Source organism: Pituophis catenifer, unplaced genomic scaffold (genome assembly GCF_029215685.1).
Source record: "Pituophis catenifer annectens isolate HBS135680 unplaced genomic scaffold, rPitCat1.0.hap2 SCAF_3, whole genome shotgun sequence".
NCBI lineage: Eukaryota > Metazoa > Chordata > Lepidosauria > Squamata > Colubridae > Pituophis > Pituophis catenifer.
This window is the reverse complement of record NW_027256883.1, coordinates 193,377,144-193,398,215: the sequence shown is the minus strand read 5'-3', so window position 1 is coordinate 193,398,215 and position 21,072 is coordinate 193,377,144. Positions and strand designations below refer to the sequence as shown.

The 21,072-nt window shown below is 36.3% G+C and overlaps 1 protein-coding gene across 2 annotated transcripts in view; it reads right to left on the bottom strand.

Moving 5' to 3' along the window:
* The window catches only part of ARFGEF2 (ARF guanine nucleotide exchange factor 2), a 54,143-nt gene extending 38,625 nt beyond the window's left edge, over nucleotides 1-15,518 (bottom strand). For both annotated transcript variants that reach the window (XM_070941723.1, XM_070941722.1), the window contains exons 1-5: nucleotides 15,308-15,518; nucleotides 5,739-5,769; nucleotides 4,011-4,134; nucleotides 3,406-3,552; nucleotides 1,057-1,236 (exon numbers count right to left, since the gene is read on the bottom strand). In XM_070941723.1, the coding sequence (XP_070797824.1) occupies nucleotides 1,057-1,236; nucleotides 3,406-3,552; nucleotides 4,011-4,134; nucleotides 5,739-5,769; nucleotides 15,308-15,446 (621 nt within the window). In that variant the 5' untranslated portion in view covers nucleotides 15,447-15,518. The remainder of the gene's footprint in view (nucleotides 1-1,056; nucleotides 1,237-3,405; nucleotides 3,553-4,010; nucleotides 4,135-5,738; nucleotides 5,770-15,307) is intronic.
* Between the last annotated feature and the right edge of the window lie 5,554 nt (nucleotides 15,519-21,072).

The following is a 21,072-nucleotide window of genomic DNA, read 5'->3' as shown; positions in this document are numbered from 1 at the left end:
TTTAAAATGCAAACTAATGCAAACTAATAGAAATATGTAAATTAATAGAAATATGAGATAAAAGAAGAAGAAGAAAGAGAGCCAAGAGAAAGTATTTTCTCAATTTAAGGAAATCAGGGGTTGATTTTTATTATGCCCTTTTAATCTGATCTTCAACATAGGAAAAACAACATTAGTTATAGTCTGCATCTTCCAGAACCATGTAAGCTAAAATAGGGACCGTCTTTAGTCTTAAAGCTTTTGAAATAGTGAAGGCTGAAACGATCAAGACACGAGTGAATATGGTTGTATCATACAGTAGATATAGAGCTAATCATTTATTTTCTTAGGTATTTTGGAGCAGGGTTGGTTTCCCTTTTCTCTTTAAGCTCTGTAAAGTCTATTTAGGATTACATTTTAATTTTCCATCACAAAATGAAAAGAAATTGCATCTGTTCTGTTAAATTTTGGAACAGAGCTGAGCCAACAGAGAATTGGCTTTGATGGGATACATGATTTGGAGGATAAGTCATCCAAATTAAATCATAAACTCTTTTCATAGTTTGTCATCATGTCTAAATGAATTTGAACATAATTATCAACCACTTGGATAGGAAACAACAGGTTAAAGTGTTAAAGACTCAAAGATATATTTTTTAATTTTACTAACTAGATTTTTGACTGATTCAGACGATATCACATTTGTGAATATGCCAAATAAAGAAAAAGTGAGCATACTATGTAAATAAGAGGGGAAGAAAACAGCAGAAGTTTTAAGGTTTATCCTAAATTCTAAAACTTTTAATTACCAAGTTCCGTTTTTGCCACCCTTGGAATCCTTTCTAATTAGGATTGCTATTGATAGCACAATATCCCACCATTATGAGGCAAACAGATGATAACTGTGGTGCAAATTCTAAAATAAGCAGATTGCAAATAAAAAAACCCCCACAAACTCTCTCAACTGAGTAATAATGTATAACATGAATATAAAAAAAGAAAAACAATAGCATATATCGGTACTCAAAGATGTGTATATAAGAGAGAGAGAGAGAGAGAGAAACATTTGTTACATACAGCCTGGTTTTCCATCCGTGTGAAAATGACATTCAGCATTTGAGTGAGAGTAGCCTTGGCAGTTGTTTGATTAATGAGATTTTTACTGGCCAGGTAGATGTTATAACAAGTTCTAACGGTCTGAAGGATTGTTCCTTCATGAATTTCTATATATGGAGATGTGACAGCAGTGAGAAGAGCCTAGAGAAAAAAGGCACATAGACATTATAATAATGAAAATTGGCAAAATCTTTTTTTAAAATATGTATCACTCGGCACTTTTAAATAGTTTTTGAAATAAGGGTTAAAAAAGAGACAATACCTGTGTTTCCCCCAAAATAAGACTGGGTCTTATTTTCTTTTGGACCCCAAAATAAGCACCAGGGCTTATTTTTGGAAGGTGTCTTATTTTTTTTCCATGTACAGGTGGCCCACTTGCTTCTAGTGCCGCCACTGTGAAGAGAGGGGTGGAGCTGCCCCACATCGGCTTACCTCAGGGCTCCCGCAGCCAGGCTACCCATGTCCTGACACCTGCCTCGCCTCGCAGCAGTGGTTCCAACAGCCCTGTCCAGCAGGACCCCGTGTGGCCACCAGCCCACTTCTTCGGCTTACTCATGGCCACAACGGAGGAGGTCGAGTGACATGCAGGTGCTGCAGCCACGAGGTGAGGCGGGGGTAGTGGTGGAGCTGCCCCATATGCCCTGCACTGGTTTACCTCAAGGCCCCCACAACCAGGCCATCCACGCCCTGATACCTGCCTCACCTCACGGCCGCGGGACCAACACGCTACTCGGCCTTCTGCTCCGTTGTGGCTGCAAGCAAGCAGAAGAAGTGGGCCAACGGCCACGTGGGCTCTTGCTGCATGTGGCTGCCAGTGCTGCCACTACAAGGCGTGGATGGCCTGGCTGCAGAGGCCCTGAGGTGAGCCGGTGCGGGGCGCATGTGGCAGCTCCACCACCACCCCTGCCTCACAACCACAGCACCACAAACAACCAGAAGGAATTGGCGAGCTGGGCAGCTGCACAGGCTCTTAAGTAGGACTTATTTTGGGGATAGGGCTTATATTAGGCGCATGTGTAAAAACATGCTAGAGTTTATTTTTGGGGAAACGGTATATGTATCTCGAATCCTTCTTTTTAGAAGGCAGGAAGTAGACCCCAAAGACAGAAGCAATTTCTTGCTTGGGAAAATGCCATCTGATCTGTAGCAACTATTTTATGCCAGATTTTCTTCAAATAAATCATACTGCTATTTTACCTTATGGATAAAGGACTTATAAATGAAAGAAGACAATCCTTACATGTTTATAGCTTGCATTTTCTGTTTCTTAGGCTCATATAGTACTGCTTTTATATTACTAGTGGAAAAGTAAATGTTCAAGAACTGTGTATCTAAGAACTTGTATGTATCTAGGAACTTGTACTCTTGTGTGCTGTTAAAATGATACTATTATAATCTTATCCACTTAACCAGGAATTAATGTTACATTCTTACAGATCTTTGGCTGTATTCTCAAATCATCTTATGCTGTAGTGTGATCTGATTATGATGAGGCATTTTGAGTGAACTGCCATTCTGATGAATAAAGCCAGTAAATTACAGTTTATATGAATTAGCACATTGGATGAAAGTACCCATATACTTTGGCCTGTTCAAAAGCAAGACCAAAAAATTTCAATGGGAACTTAACTTTCCAGCTCACTGTATATAGGACTATATTTTAAGTCTGAGATTTTTCTCCCTATTCCCAATACCTTCCTTCTCAATACTTCCCATTACCAATTTGTTTTTGCTTACATACAGAAAAATAACATTTGGCTCAATGTTATATGTAACTCAAATTCAATTTTAAGCCCTTAAAAGAGAATGTTGCTGAAAATATATATACATATTTAAAAACATTGACAAACATTTTGAAATATATGGAATATTTTCAAGAACTATTCATCTATTATACTGATAATATCAAGGCAAATAAGATCGTTCACAACAAGAATTTTTTAATTTGAAAATAATCTTAAAACAGTGGTGGCACTGATGCAGCAATTAGTCACTTAAAAACAGGCAGTAGTAAATGAGATGCCAAATGAGAAACACAGAAAATTGAATGAGATGAAAGTGAATGCATAGAATGCAACATCAATTAGCAAAATAACTGAGGAGGCAGAAAGTATTAAAAATTGTTTTATTATGTTCCATAAGGAACTTACTTCTTAAATAAAGCATACAGTCATAAATACCAAGAGATACATCAATGTTGTGGAATATAAAAAGAAATATCTATAAATAAATATAAGGATTTTCTTGAAATAACAGAAGACTGAGACTAACAAAATATCCAATTTTCTAAAAGGTACAATAAGACATTACCTTTATTATTTGTAACTGTACTCCTTCATCAGTCTGAGGACCCTGAAAGCAGTTGCATACTGTTTCAACTATGCGGTCAATCAGGCGCTTTCCAGGAGCTCCACTGTCTGGAGCATTGCCAGTGATATGTCCATAAGCAATGAGTTTCTAGGCAAGAAATAGATATATGCCCACAGTATTAAGCTCATTTTCAGGCGCTCAATGCCTTAGATCTCTTAATGTATTCAAAATACCAGAACATCTTCATGAATAAATTGGGGAAGGGGATGGAACTTTACAATTATTAAAGTTCTGCTAGAGGGAAAGAGGGGATTTGAGAAAAAAATCAATCTGCTTCTATTTTTTCCCCCAAAAAACTACATCACGCATAAATGGCAAAATATTTTAAGCAGGTGTGGGAAAATAAAGCACTTAAAAAACTAAACCAACAGATATCAAACAGGAATGTTCAAAACATTGCTCAAAGGAAAGGATAATCAAGTTTTAATTCCTTCTACAGCACAATAACATACATATTAACACATACACACATTAGTACAACATAAACTCAGCAAGTAAAACCGATTTACCTCAAGGCAATAACAGATTAAATTTTAAAAAAATACCTGTAAACAATCCAAAGAGGTGCTGACAATCCGTGGAGATTTTGATTGACAGGCCAACTCAAATGGGAGAAAATATTTATCAGCTTCAATGAAGTTTGCTTTTGGTATGGTTTCGCTGCCTTGGCTAATTAGAAAAATTTAAAGAAAATTATTTTGATGTGATAAATTGATCCATTACTTTCACATTAGAGTTAGTGCCAGTTCTGTATCTGACTATCCTCTATATGTTAAATATATCTAACTGGCTCAATACTTTCATCAATTATTATTTACCCCAATTGTTTTTATTTGGAGTAAGAAAGCTTACACTTTTTCATACCTGCTTGGAATTAAGTTTGTCAGCAGGCAACTGAAATACTGAAGCCTAGGGCTATAATCTTCAATATCCATGCTTATTAAACTCAGCACAAAGACAAAGAGTCTTTGTCTTCTTATAACATTAAGTCACTACCAGTTCCCTTTTGCAAGATGACAATTTAACTCCACCCCAAATACAAACAATTGGGGTTGTTCTCTGATGAAAATTTGTTTACAGAGTCATTCTTGGAAGACAGTAATTTGTAGCTGCACAGAATAAACACCTGTCTCAAGAAGACAAACAAGATTTCAATTTATGCTCTCATTTATCAAATATGTTATGTTAATATGGTATACTTTTGCTGTGCACACCAATTGATAGTATTTCTTCACTGTTGTATTTAACTTAGAAGTTCAAGTACTTTAACTGATCATTACAAAATCATTAGGTTTCGGGTGAGAAAATGTCAAACAGATACTGCTACCACTAAAATAGTCTTTTAGATTACTATTAGACATCACTTCTGTGCCTAAAATTTCTTTTTTTTAAAGGGACTGATTCTCACATCATACAAGCAGATAAAGTAAAATTTTTGTCAACCTCAAAATTATAAATTAAGAACATGAAAGTCATAACATGTTTATGTAATATTATTACAAAATTATTTTTTCATATGATTATGGAGTTTAAGATAATAGAAAACCACTAACAAAAATCCAGTGTGAATAATGATCAACTAAAACATAAAACTGTTAAAAAAATCATTAGAATTCTTCCTAAAATCATTGATTTATGTTAATGACAAGCAAAACATATCATTAGGCAAACTGAAATTCAGAAAATGTTAAAAACCAACATTACTGGAAAGGCATATACATATAATAAACAGAATCTAGCTGTGTCCCTGCCATTTACGGCTGATATGAAAAATGATGAAAAGGAATAGCAGAAAATAGATAAATTGTAAGTATGGAAAGAAATTCCAGTTGAAAAGAAAGGAAGTGGTATGCATTATCTTTCAGAAGTGTGGAAGTCGTTGCTAGTAACTGAAACAGAATGACAGTTTTAAGTAGACCATACATAGCCACAAGAATTGCTTAAACATGCATCCCTTCCTCAAATCCTTCACTTTTTCTATATAGTTGCAAATAGAAACTCTAAAAGTTTCTTCAGCATCCCAAACTATTTTTGTCCACCTGCTCCTCCCTGTCTTGATGCAAATGGGAAACATCTACCTCTAGAAGGAAACATATCACTAGCAGAAGGAATTATCAAAGTGTTACCTTTATATAGCTTATCAAAATAACAAAATAACATTTTGGTGTATGCCAAGTGCCAATCTATTTGCAATGTTTAACAAACGGTACAAATACCTCAAATGAGATGGTCAATAGTCTTTAACATATTGTCTTGTCAGAAAATTTACTTACCTTTGTTCTTCTAATTCTGCTTTTATTTCATCTAGGAAAAAAAGAAATCTATGTTTTATATGTTGAAAGTTTAAGATACTGATGAAATAACTTTGAGTTTTTGAGATAAATGGTACCAACAAAGACTTCTCTACATAATAATAGGCTAATTTTATCAAGTGTTAGGCTAATTTTATCAACACTTTTCTAGAAATTATAGAGTATAGTAGCCCTCAGATTTGTTATGGTGTTGTATGATTATTAAGACTATTCACATGCTTCCAGACTTTCTTGAACATGTCAACTGGATCCTAGAAACTATATCTATCCCATGTGATTGCATACCGAGACCACTGGAGTTGGTGATGCTATAATATTCAATGTGTACAAGATATGATACGGAGGATGAAAATCTCAGCTTATTTTCATAGTTATATGCTTTCTTCAATGTTACAATGGGTGTGTCAATACTAGCTTCTGAACTGCTAATTGTTACTTTGGTAAGGTTCCTAGCTATATGTTGAAGATTGTGGGGAAAGCGTGTTTGCCTAGATTTCTCAAAACAATTTAAGTAATACACACAGTAACAAAGCAAACAATCTACATTTCAGTATCACAACTGTGGAAACACATTTGGATTTATATTTAATGCTTTGCAGTGAAAGCAGGAAACTCTTCTCAAAACTTTAAGAGTAATAAACCTAATATTAATAAATGAATGCATACATCATATGCCTTGCCCAGATTATACTGTATTTTATTAGCAGTCTGTGACCCCTATAAGTTTATAAGACAATAAATGTAATCTCTGAAGTGCCACAAGTACCTCTGATTTAATTATAATATAGATCATAATATGTATTTGAAGATCTAAGCTACCTTCTTTCACCATCGAACTTGTTTATCATGTAATTTACTTAATAAGGACACTTCTAAATTACCAACCTCTTTGTCCTCTAATTCTTCTGAAGCTAGTGTAAAATGTATCCAATATTAAGCATGGGTATTTTTATGCATTTACCAATTTCCAGAGTTTTTAGAGAACTATGAGCTAATTAAGTTCATGGATCTCTTCACCCAAGAGATTAAATAATTAATAAGAAGCTCACTTTCCAGCCTGAAATTGCCTTGTCTGCTTCCATAGGCCTATGCCTAAACACATATATCTTTTTCTTCTCTTGGCTAACAAAAAAGTAAAATAAACTTTTAGTACTTTTCCACATTACTGAGCTTGCCACAATGGCTGATTTCAATTGCCTTCCAAAATCTCAATGCTGGTACTTTGGCAATTCTGCATTTGGACTCCTTACCTAATCATGCCAGCATGCAACTACCACAGGATCCTTGGAAGTGGGAGGTAGGATAAGCCAAGAATCCTCTCCAGTGGGAGCCCTGATTGTCTCTTGCAGAGAAGCACTAAAATGTTGCTGTGTCTCAGTTTTTGCTGCCTTGAAATGGCATTGTCCCATCCACACATACAATGCCAGCAATACAGGAATATATTGAAATTTGCAACAGTGGCGAATATCTATAGCTCAGGTGTCGGATGATGGTGAAAGTTCGTTCTCAAGCTTGTGGATTGGTTTCCGAACGTTTCGTTACCAGGCTAGGTAACATCTTCAGCAGAGTTTAACATTTTAGCTTGTTACCTAGCCTGGTAACGAAACATTCAGAAACCAACACACAAGCTTGGAGAACGAACCTTCATCCTCATATATTGAAACTGCTCACAATCACAAGTCCCCAGTTTTATCATTTGATAAAAAAGGCAGAATTTTATCTCATATGATATGAGGACTGGGCCTTATTTTTTCAGATAAAACAATAGGAAACCAAAATTTAGAAAATATTAATCTAGTCTTATGGTCACACATAAAATCATCTGTCTTAATCTTAAAACAAGTGTCTTACAGTAAAGACAACATGTAATCATCCAGAATACATTTAAAAAGTATGTCCTGAACTTCCAATGCAAGTTATCTAAAAATCAATGTCCCTTCAATTACCAATCCTTTACTATTTTCTAAAATGAGGTGAGTCACAACCTTATTGGCTTTGTAAGCTAGTTAAGAATGTTTTGGTATTCAGTATAATTATAAGTAAATTATCCTTCTGTACATTTATAATTTTAAACAATATGACCCATTATATTTGCCCAACCATATTTTTTTATCCAACTTTTTGCAGTTTAACTGCAAATAATATCAAGATTTGAACTATACTACTGCATGGTATTTTAACACATCTGTTTCCATTAAACTTTTAAATGGCATCTGCTTGAGAAGCCAGTAACTAATATGCTGTTGCTCTAATATTATAATACTCATTTAAAAACTTTCAGAAATATATTCTGCATATTACTGTACTTTATAATATGATGACGTGGCACTGAACTTTCATACCATTTCACTGATGCCTGTACTTGGAAAGTCTAGTTTTTAAAAAATCTAAACTGGCTACTTTCCAAGACAGATTTGTTTAAATTATGATTGCAGCATGGCAATCTGATTAGGGAAAACTGTACCATATTTGCCAGAAGGCATTGCACAATACTTTCTTACCTAATGTTGGTTTTTTCTTGCTTCACCTATCATATTCTTCCTTATACGCATGCACACACACACAAACTGTACACATGCATAGACATTTCATCTCTGTTAGACTAGATTAGATATTTTGAAAAATGAGAGAATCAGATGGGGTTTGTTTATTTTGCTTATTTGTCCCAGAAGTCCAAATTCTAACCTAAATCTTGCAGAGAAACTAAGTTATTTAAATGTATGTCTACCTTCTATTTAATTTTAGGATTTTGACCAGAAAGGCTTTATGACTGCAGTATCATCAGCTTTTCCGCTTTTCTGCTTCCACATCCCTATATTTCTCAATGTAATGAAAATACCTCAAATGTGATTACGATATTGTGATTATTATGTTGATTCTAAGAACCATATTGCTTTATTATGAACCAGTGTTTTTAAAGAAGCTGCTTGCTTTATTAAAAAATATTAAAAAATGAAATGATACATAATGCCTTCCATAATAACAAATGCCAAATCCAGTATAAACATCTGGTTGATCTTGTAATCTACCATAATATTTCTGCAAGAAATATAACTTGTCTGGATGAAAAACCTGGGGGGACTATAAATAGACAAAATAATAGAAAATAAAGAAGCTAAAGTGCTCTGGGACTACAGAATTCAATCAGACAAGCATCTGTTGCACAACACCCAAAGACTTAACAATTGTTGATAAGATAAATAAAAAAAACCTCTGGATAGTGAACATTGCAATACCTGCAACAACAGAACAGAAGAGAAAGAACTGGAGAAAAATCACAAAATATAAAGATCTGCCAATAGATGGTGACAAAAGAAAGCAAAGATAGTAATAGAGTAGGTGCTTTGGGTGCAATCCAAATCATTCAGCACTGACAAAATCATCATCAGTCAATTGCAAAGGGAAGTTTACTTGAAGCAACTTACATCCTTCAACAATATCTTTAATATTATTATACAACATCATCTGCTTATCCCAGATCCTTGGGAAGCATTCAGTATAGGACAAAAATGCTAAACACAACCTAAAGCAGGGTAGCTTACAATTTTTAAAACACTTAAAAACAAAGAACAAATTAAAAAATACAAAAACAGCATAACAGAAAAGAACAACGATGGCAAAGAAATCAAATCCAGAAGGCAACAGAAAGGAAGAAAGGGCCATCATGCCTTCTCTCCAAAGGTTTGGGGACAACCTCATTCCACAGGGTAGGTACTGCTACAGAGAAGGCATCTTCCAGGGTCCAGACAAATGGCACTGTTTATCGATGGAACTTGGGAGTGCACCATCCTGCCAGATGGAACTGACCAGATACTGTTGGAGACAGGCAGGCTCTACATCATGTAGGGCAGGGATGTCAAACTTGCGGCTTGTGGGCCGGATGCATCACACTGTGGCCAGGCCCACCCCCATTTTAGCTAAGGGGGGAAAAGTCGTGATACATTATGTGATGACAAAGTAACGATGTACATTTGACACACCTGATGTAGGGCTTTATATGTGGCAACCAACACCCTTTAATCACACCCAGAAGCAAACTGGCAAGCAGTGCAGGTCGCAGATGTGTTACATGAGGATACTGAGGAATGCCCATCTTTGTTTACATTGTTGCATTCTGGACCAGCTCTTCAAGGGCAATCCTATGTAGAAAGTATTGCAATAGTCCAGCTGTGCGGTGATCAGGCATGAATGGCTGTCTGAGGGCCCCTTTTCTAAGAACTGATGCAACTGGCTCAATTGGCACATTAGATGAAGCTGGATAAAAACCTTCCTGTCCAGAGCTGCCACCTACTCGTTAGACAGGAGCTGTGTGTCTGGGAATAGAATACCATGTTTCCCTGAAAATAAGACCCTGTCTTATGTTTTTTTGAACCCTGAAATAAGCACTTGGCCTTATTGCCATGTGCTCAAAAGCCTGATTGGGCTTATTATCAGGGGATGTCTTATTTTGGGGGGAACAGGTTAGAATAGAATAGAATTCTTTATTAGCCAAGTGTGATTGGACACACAAGGAATTTGTCTTGGTGCATATGCTCTCAGTATATATAAAAGAAAAGATACATTCATCAAGAATCATAAGGTACAACACTTAATGATAGGCATAAGGTACAAAAAAGCAATCGAATCATATTAGGAAACAATCAATATAAATCATAAGGATACAAGACACCCCCTCCCAAATTGTGCACCATCTTTGAATGGGGAAGTTGGAATATTCTCAGATCTGAGCAGTCTAAACGCACAGAGTCATTTTGTTTTCAAAGAGCAGCCTGTTTAATATAGTAAAAGTAAGAAATGTATCATAGATCAGCATACGTTTTAACAAATAAAAAAATTGGTATGTTAACTTACATATGATAGATGAGTAGCTGCAGAAATTATGTCCAGTCAAAAGAATATGACATGCATAAAGCATAAATAATGACTACTAAAGTTTCATGGTGATAATTCATAATGGTGGTTCTGACAAGCGGCGTAATTGGATATAAGCCTATTTTCAGAGCCATAAATAATATAAGTTACTATTAAGGTTATTAATTCCACATAGTTTCTATTATGCAATTTTAAACATCATAATACAGTTAATTTTAATTTGTGGAGAAAATAGGAATGGAAAAGAAAGCCAACATGATTCACTTGAAAGCTAGAACAGAACCCTCAATTTCTAATTCTAAATGCTGATAAACTCACTGGAAACTCAATCACAACAACTATTTTGTGAAAAGAATGAACAACTGTATTTTAACAACTCGTACTTGGCAATATTAGAATGATTACTTCTAAATTAGATTAAAACTTCATGTTCCTTGTGATGCAAAATTCAGATGCACCTAACTAGTTCAGGAGTTGAAAACACATGGTGATTGTTTCAATTCCAGACTGAAATATATTAGGATATAATTTGATGTATGTTTTGGAGAAAACATTACATTCACCGTTAAAAAGTTATAGATATTTTATAGTAAATCTTGGATCAACAATGTATTCAGTACAAAAGAAACACGTACTTTCAGTATGTGGTTGCTACCAGAAAAAAATTCAAAGAAATCTTCTATCATGTTTCCTTTCTTCCTGTATCTGCAGAACTGCAGATAAGAACAGTTTTAGTGACCAATGGCAGTTGGAGCCACCAGTTTGAGTGGTATGCTGTCAGCTGCGGTAAGATTCTTACCATGGTTTCATCTAGTTTCATAGATGTTTTGGAAGTTATTCATTGTTTTTTCTGAACTTCAGGCAGTTAAGTGGAATAGGGCAAATTGCAAATAGTGTTATTTGCTACAGAATACCAAAACAATGTTAGCAGTCAAAACAAGTTTTTTGAATTAAAGAATGAATGGCTTTCAAATTTCAATAATATATAGTTATTGTCCATTATTAAGGAATATTTTTCAGCTTAATAAAATCACATTGCAGCTGAAGCCTTTCAGCTTGCATAGTGATTTGTATAGCACTTGGTACTTCTACAGTAAATCGTCTAATACTGTACTTACACATATCTCTTTTAAAAGGAGTTATTTTATTTTACTCATTTACTACTTATGCAATTTATACACCATCCATATCTCACTATCTAAAGCAGGGGGGTCAAACTAGCGGCCCGCGGGCCGGGTATATCACACACAGGCCACGCCCACCCCAGCTCCGCAAAGGGGAAAACGTCACAAAATGTCACGTGACAGCAACATGATGAGGCAAGTTTGACACCCTTGATCTAAAGTAATGTTATATCTAAGACTCTCAAATAATCTTCAAATAAGACAAGTGCTACAAAGGTATCACAGGTTTTTTTAATCTATCATGAAATCTTGGTTTGAGTTTCAAAATTACATGCAGCAAAAAACTCTTTGGCAAGATGGATGGACATGCAAATAATAATAAGTAATCAAATAATAAGTAAATTAACTACCATTAATGAACTAGATTCATTATAGATGCCTTGATTCACTGAAAAGCATAATTTTGTCTTGCTAGCTCTACTTAGATTCTTCATTCAACATAATCCTTAGCATAACCTGTACGAAACAATAGTATTTGAGCTTCCTAAGAACACTCTCTTCATAGGATAGGCCAGTAATTCATTTCATTAAAATAAGATTTAAGTCGTTTAACATGTTAAATCATCTCCATATATTAACATTTCTAACTTCTACCTCCTTACTGTTCTGGGTTCAGATCTGTTAGTACACTAGTCTTAGTTCTATAAATATATAAGATTACCTCAGAACCTGAGGATCCAAGTTCAGGGATCAATGTAGAAGTAGGTCCAAACTTGAATCTTTGGAAGAAAATAATAACTAACCTTACCCAATAGAAAATGAATTCTTAGCGTTTGATCTGATTTCTGATACATCTAATATCAATCAAGACCATGTCTGACTAAATTAAGTTTTACTAATTTATTTTCCTCCAATCCATTGCTGATATCCATTGCATAGTTTTCCATTTTTAATTTGTAGAGTTGCATTATCAGGGAGATGGGTGGCATATAAATTGATAAATTTAATATATAAAAAATATCAAACATTAATTCAGAAATCAAATTGGATGATGGGAGACAGAGATTTAGATATCATTAACATACTCTTGATAAAAATCCCCCCAAATATACAATTTCTATTAACAATTTCACATTTTTGCAGAATTGCACATGGGATAAGATAAAATGTGAAACATGACAACCATGAATAAGATATATTGCCCCAGAACTATTATGAATTATCCTTTCAAAAAGGAATGAGACTGAGTCATTGTAAAACAATACAATCAAGTTTTAGAAATTTGCAAACAGGTTTGCAACATCAAGAACACCATATCAAAACACTCCTTGCCAGTATTCACATCACTGATTAATTTAGTCACTATCTCATAAACAGTTTTGGAGCCAGTTTGAAATATATAGTCACTACACCTGTAAATGTATCAGTAATCACCAGTTCTGAACTGCAGAAAAGATAAATATTATGTATACTATTGGAAACAACCAAGTACCCTGTACACTGATATACTCAATTTTAATACAAAATTTTATTAGTATCTTCAGTCTCTATGATAGTGATCTCTCTCCTTCTCATTCATATAATTATAATACATAGTATTTATATAACAATCAAAGCGCTGCACAAATGCAATATGAACAGGCCAATATTTTAATTGAATACCAGATTGACAGCTTTATAATAAGTAGCTGAAAGGACAATAATATACAAAAACTGAGCATACAATATAAATTTAACAATTTATTTTTATGCAAAAGATAAAACTGTAGTGGAAAATAAATTATAATTGATTAGTTAAGCAAGCAGATTGCTTAGCGATACACTGCTCCGTTCTCATGTACTAGTTTATTGAAAGCAGAAATTGAATTCAGACAATTACGTTTGGCCATGGCTAAACCTGCACATTTATAAATTCTGCACTAAATTATGTTTGCTTGATTGCTTAGTGAATTATGTGAAAAGCAGTATGATTCATAGTTAAAAAATGAGTGCAAGATGAGAACAGATTAGCAAGTCCAGTGGACTTACTCCTAAATATATGTGCAAAAAATGCAGCTTAAATCAATCTCAAGGCTAAGCTGAACATTATCCACAGGGTTGTGCAATTTTTATAAAGACAGCCTGTTAAAAACAGTGTTGACATATTTTTCAGGAAAAAAAAATCTCAATGATCACTTTGTTTAAAACATACATTTATTAAATTTAACTGTCATTCAAAATTTGTCAGATTGTCTTTTATATTTGGATTGAAAACATCCAGAAATAGTGACCATACAATAATATAATGCATACTAATTGTGAATTTTTTTTATAAAAGTCTCACTGAATAACTCCAAATAATTATTTGGGGGAAAAAATCTGGATTTCTTTTATCCTTCCTTGCCCCCAATGAATTATTTTTTTTAGTAAATTCATTGTTTTTGAATTAAGAGATATTGTCCAATCAGAATTCCAAAAAAAATTACTGGGGTCATAAAAATTGTAAAAAAAAAAAAAAAAACCACAGCCCATCCATTTGATCAGAAACTGAAAAAAAAGGTCTTTGCTTAGCTCCAAGAATTTCATAGCAAGCAGCACCACATGCTACAGTAAGATAAGCAAAGCAAACCTTGCTTTCATTTCCTGAATCAAAGAGAAATCTTTTCTTGTACAAATTTAACCTGATCAGAGAATAATTTTACACTTCCTGCCAGATCTGAAGTACAGTCAGCTATTTACAAACCAGGGCGGATCCAACGTGGCAGGTTAATTTACAGAGCGGGTTCTGATGACAAGTCCTGACTCCACCAACTGTCTTAATTTGTTGACATTATTACACAGCAACTAGGCAGCAAGGAAAATTCTGCATGTAGGTATCTATCTATGAATCCCCAGACACTTGACAGAGTTCCTGTAAATATAAAGATCCTCACTATATGGTTGTGTGTGTGTGTGTGTGTGTGTGTGTGTGTGTGTGTGGAATAACCCATTCAATTAGACTTCTTTTTTTACTGAGCCTGAGGAATTATGAATCTAGAACCCTGAGCAGGGTCCCAAGCTAGTAGTTATTATAGAGGGATTTTATTATAGAGTCCATAGAAGCAAATCTGCAAATTCACACCCAAAGATGTGAAACTTTCACAGAAGCTGTCAGCTGACTGAGCCAGGAATTCCACCAAAGGGCAAGACAGGTATGAGGATGCCTTGAGGAGGAGAACCACCTTTCATAACCGGAGACAAGAGTTAATAGAGTTTCATATCTGGCTCGTTTAAAGGTGAGCTTTAGATAGCCTGGGAGTTGATAATGCAGAAAAGCTTCCTCAGGCTCAACTAGCGCCCTTTGGTCGCTGCTGCCTTCGACTGCCTTCCGGGGGAAAGTCGCTGGGCGCAGGAGGAGGACTGGAAATGGAAGCGCCAATTACCGTCAGCTGCGCTTCCAACACCTGACAGGCTCCGGGGAGCCCTGCGAGGGCAGCGGGAGGGGCTGGCTGTGGAGAAACCGAATTAATCAAGCCTACGTCCAAGGGCCGATCTCCGCTCGCTCCTTCAACTTACCAAGTGCCACTTGGCAAGCTCTCCTCAGCTGTCCGTGAGGGGGCCGCCTCACCTCTTTCTCGGAGAGGATTTTCTCGAGGGCCCGTGAGACGAACATACTCTTCGTCCGAGTGTTCTCCTCGCGGGCCGGGAACTGCATGGCTTTCTCGCACTTAAAAAGACCTTCGTCCCGGCCTGCCCTTACCGGAGCGGGATTGGCGCTCAAAGGTTCCGGCCGCGGAGGAACTCCATGAGCCGGAAGAAGCGCGACTCCCTCAGAGGTGGAGGTATTGAGGTTGGACAGCAACACGGCGCCGCCATATTGAAACCATCACGTGACCTCCCTCCTCGGGAGCCACCTTGTGGAACGCCTCTCTCGCCCTGTCGAGTTAGTGACATCAGAAGGCGGGGCTTTGGCATCGCGGGTGGGAGGAGGGAGAGAACAGGGAGGAGCAGTGGGCGGGGCTCATGAGCTGCGGGCGCGTTCTTCCTTGCGAAGTTGGTGACGCGCGCGAAAGAAATGGATGGGGATGCTGTACAGAAAGAGTTAAAAGGTCCAGTCATCATCATCATCATCATCATATCATCATCATGTTTTTTCTTTAGCGAGGTCTAGTTCGGATCTCCAGATAGCTGTGCAATTATTAACAAATGTCTATGGAGATTCTCAATCATCCAGGTCATGGTTTATTTTATTTATTTTATTTATTTGTCCAGTATATATAAGAAGATTAAAGTATAAACATGAATTATGAATACATGAAATGGATACGAATAAAAAGGGACATTAGGACAGGGACGGTAGGCATGTTGGTGCACTTATGCATACACACATCCTTTTTTATTTATTTTATTTATTTGTCAAACATATATAAGATAACATACAAAAGTATAAACATGGTATGTCCCAAAAGTGCTTTTTACTTCAGTGAAAACATTTTCTAAAGAAAAAAAAAACCCAAGAAAGTCCAATTTCCTTTGCGGGGGGGGGGGGGGGGGGAGAACCTGTAGGAGGTTAGCACCCACCCCTTTCCTAGAAGAATGAAATATTTTGGGAAATATTAAAAAGGCAGAATATTATATTTCCCTGGATGAGAAATGGAGAAGCATATTTTACAGACAAAGCAGCTCCCATCTTCCTGCCCCCCCACCCTTTGTTAATGGACCAGAGGCAGAAAACCCAACCCTTTGTCAAAGGACATTTGCAACACAATAGCAACAGAAACTAACACAATGAGCCCCATCTAGCAACCAAAACTCACCACATGTGACCTGGGAATCACATGTGACCATCAGCCAGCAAGACTAGCTAAGACCCCCACCCCCTGGGAGTCTGACAACCAATCAGGATACTCTTTCGGGGCCCCAAGAAATGCAAAGCCAGAAAGAGCATTAAAACCCGTGGACTCGCTGTATTCCTCCCTTTTTCTGTTCAGGAACTCAAGCCATGTGATCCTGTCCACCATTAAACCATCTTTCCAAGCAGTCTCCATGTTTCCAGTGTCTTTTTCCCCACTTGGAGCAGAACCTAGACGGAGATTTCTTCCAACAAATCTTTGGGACAATAGCTAACAAGAGTTAATAGGATGCCTGTATTGAAAAGAGTCAAGTGGTCCATTCTCTTCATTATTAGAGCTTCAGTTAGAGTTTCATTGTTAGAGGCAGAAGATCACATGAGAGCCAAATTGACCCAACAAAAAGTTGTGATGGTTAATGTAAAAACATCAATTGTATTACCTTCCATGTTAACCATAGTGTAGGAAGATAGCACCCACCCCTTTCCTAGAAGAATTAAATATTTTGAGAAATATTAAAAAGGCAGAATATTATGTTTCCCTGGAGGAGAAATGGAGAAGCATGTTTTAAAGACAAAGCAATTCCCACCTTCCTGCCTCCCCCCCCCTTTGTTAATGGGCCTGAGGCAGAAACTCAATCTTTGACAATAGGACCCATCTGCAACACAATAGCAACAGAAACTCGCCACAAGGCACCTGCCATGGCTTGCATCAGCCAGCAAGGCTAGCTAAGACCCCCCCCCCATCCCCTGGGAGTCTGACAACCAATCAGAATACTCTTTCGGGGCCCCAGGAAGTTCAAAGCCAGAGAGAGCATAAAACCCGGGGACTCACTGTATCTCGGCCCTTTTCTGTTCAGGAACTCAAGCCATTAGTGATCCTGTCCACCATTAAACCATCTTTCCAAGCAGTCTCCATGTTTCCAGTGTCTTTTTCCCCACTTGGAGCCGAACCCAGAAGGATATTTCTTCCTACAATAGGAAAAAGTGACCTTGCCAAAGTGTTTACCTTGCATACATTATACCATTGGTATAATGTTGGTATACATTTTCCACTTTCCTTACATGTCAAGGATGGCAGGAAAGTACATTAAAGGCAATGGAGAAGAGTTCTTAGAATCAATGTCTTCATAAGGGAGAAATACTGTTTATCACATAGTGAGAGATTTTATTTGTAAAGATGGGTAAGGAAAAAACATGGGTTTGTTCCTTTTAAAAGAAACTGTTGGAGAGAGGCCAGAAAACAAGTGAGGTACATCATCACTTCAAACAGCCTCTGATAAACAGCCAGAATATCTAGGAATCTGGGGGAAGCCCAGGTATATTGAGAAAAAAAAAACTACAGGAAATATCTGTTTAATTAGTCTTTTATTTCTGTAGAAATAAATAACAGTCAAGTGAGGAAGTTATGTTAGGATTCTGATTTGTTTTTATGGTGTTTATATTTAGCTTAAGATTCTTTAAAACTATATATAAATTAAGAAAGTGGGTTTTTAATATCAGTGTTGATTCATATTTCACTCATGTGCCTGATGATTTTTTTTTTAAAAAAAAAATCTAATATCTTCTGGTGATGTTGATGTAATATCTGGGAGTCTCCCATCTCTTTACTGGGATTTTGGGACAGAAAAATCCCATTTGTAACATACTAGCACCATCTTGTGGTCTTCTCAGAATATTCTATTATCCGTTGTGTTTTATTATTTTTTAAATTCCAGCCATTAATCCCTGAAAAGTGCTTTAATCCTTTTTAGTACAAAATAGTTTCATTTAAATATTTAAAGTTAAAATATATTTTTATAGGCTTCTTTTTTTCTTAAAAAAAAAAGTTTGATTTTTGCCCCCTCACTCTTTAGGAAGTAGGATATCCAGGAGGTAGGAAGAAGTGTTTTTTTCTTCTAATCATATTTTATTTATGTTTTATTTATTTGTTTGTTTATATCCCATATTTTTATTTATAGAAATAACTTAATATCCCACACACCTTACTTCTCCTATTTTCCCCACAACAACTCTTTCAGTCCTCGGAGAGTTGGGCGGCATAGAAATACGAATAATAAATAAAATAAATAAACAACTCTCTTTTTTTTTTTTTTTAATTTGATTTATATGCCGCCCTTCTCCGAAGACTCAGGGCGGCTTACAATGTGCTCAGCAATAGCCTTCATCCTTTTGTATATTTATACAAAGTCAGCTTATTGCCCCCACAACTGGGTCCTCATTTCACCTACCTTAGAAAGGATGGAAGGCTGAGTCAACCTTGAGCCTTGGCGAGATTCGAACCCTGCAGTAATTGCAGGCAGCTGGTCTTAATAAGCTTAATAACAGGGTGCTTTAAACCCCTGTACCACCAAGGCTTCACTCTGAGGTGAATTTGGCTGAGAGAAAGTGACTCGACCATGGTCATCCAGATGCCTTTCACGGCCAAGGAAGGGCTTGAACTGCCACATTTATAGTGGCACTATAAATTATTACATCAGGATCAGGTAGAGAAAGAAAGCGATGGAAGTGGGCTCCGCCAAGTCACTATCCCAAATCAAGAAGCAGGGCCAAACTGTGAAGATCCATAAGGTTTCTGAGAGAGGGCATTGAGACGTTTAATCTTCTGTCTAATGTATGTTGTTCATTTATATATGCATATATGTATGTATATCAGATGTTCCACTACACAAGATAATATAGAATAGAATATAGATATAGGAGAAAAATGGGAGGAGGGGAGAACTACAGTAAGAAAAATAGAATGGATTGTTCCTTATGGAGCTACTACCATATATCTGGGCTGCAGAAATCGAGATGACCAATGGATGGCAGTATAAAAACCATAGATAACTTCTGTATGATTGCCAAGAAAAAATACAAATACATTCATGTACTTATCAGGAGCGGACCTCAATTCAAGAAAATGTTTACTTTCAAAATAAATAAAATGAAATGGATGGAAGCAATGCTTCAACCCCAAATACTACATTTGGGGTGTGTATTATCCCTGAAAAAAATATGAAATAACATAGCAAAAGATTAATTACTTTGCAATTTAACTGAAATGGGAAATACATATTTATTGAACACTTCCAAATTAAAATGTGAATTGCTAAATACATAAAGGTATGTGCAATCTGGCTATATAAATTCTACTATTATAGAATATTGTGTCAGATTTTACAGTATATCAAGATTCTTTTTTTAATGTAAAACAGTTATCTGATAACTGATTCTGTACAAGGGTAAAATTGTGCTCATTCAAAAATTACTTGAATTCCTTTCATCCTTGCTGGAATCAATTTAGTGTTTCCATTTAAAAGAGCTAGAAGCTATAGAGCTGAGTACATCATTATATATTTATGATTTTCAATTTCTAAAGTATACCTTTTGGATTATAGAAACAGCTCTAAAGTACTGTATATTTCTCCAAGCATTTGTCTGATCTCTAGATTCCAAAACTGCTTCAGAAAAAAAAAATGGATGGAGTAACAAATTTCCTAATTTTACTAGCTATACCTTCTAATAATTTTGGGCTATCATATGTATGTGCCATTTTCACCGAATATATTCTTAAATATTATACCAATTTCTATTGCAATTCTAATGCAATAGATTTTGGTCTATTTAGAATTAAGTTCCAAAAATTACATTGAGTTTATTCCCTGGTCTCAATATATTGTATGGGTTTGAATAGCTTTACTAAATCTAGTATATGTTTTGGAGTTTAATGACCATTAACCATACTGACTACAAAGTCTGGAAATAGTTTTCCAATGTTTGAGGAGACTTGATTGGAATATTGAAATAAGACTGGGGAAAATTAGCTTCAAAGGAGCCAGGAATTTAACATGTTATAAAAGCAAGGAGTGAAAACAGAAGTACAAAAATTTTACTGTACAGAAATAATTGATGGTTCTGATATGCAAAGTAATTTTATATCGTTCCACTCAGCTTAGTTTCATGCTCCCTGAATATGAATTTCCATAACATATAACATATAGCACAGGGGTGGGTTCTACTTACCTTTACTACCGGTTCGCAACGGGGCCACACGCGCAGAAGCGTCCTGATGACATTGGGGTCGGGCGGAACCTCCCGCCAGTTTTACTACCGGTTCTATAGAACCGGTCCGAACCGGGGCAACCCACCACTGATATAGCACCTAGATCAGTGGTTCTCAACCTGTGGGTCACGACCCCTTTGGGGGTCGAACGACCCTTTCACAGGGGTCGCCTAAGACCATCGGAAAACACATATTTTCAATGGTTTTAGGAATAATTTTATGGTTGGGGGTCACCACAACATGAGGAACTGTATTAAAGGGTCACGGCATTAGGAAGATTGAGAACCACTGACCTAGATTTTCTTTATAGGACACAAAAATAGAAAAGTGCAAGATCATTTTGGAACCTCTGTCCACAAATAGTGTAAAGTTCCCCTTTACCTCATGCCTTCTATAAGCCTGATCATGTGGGTTCCCAATAGTGGCTATTATAGAGGGTTATCA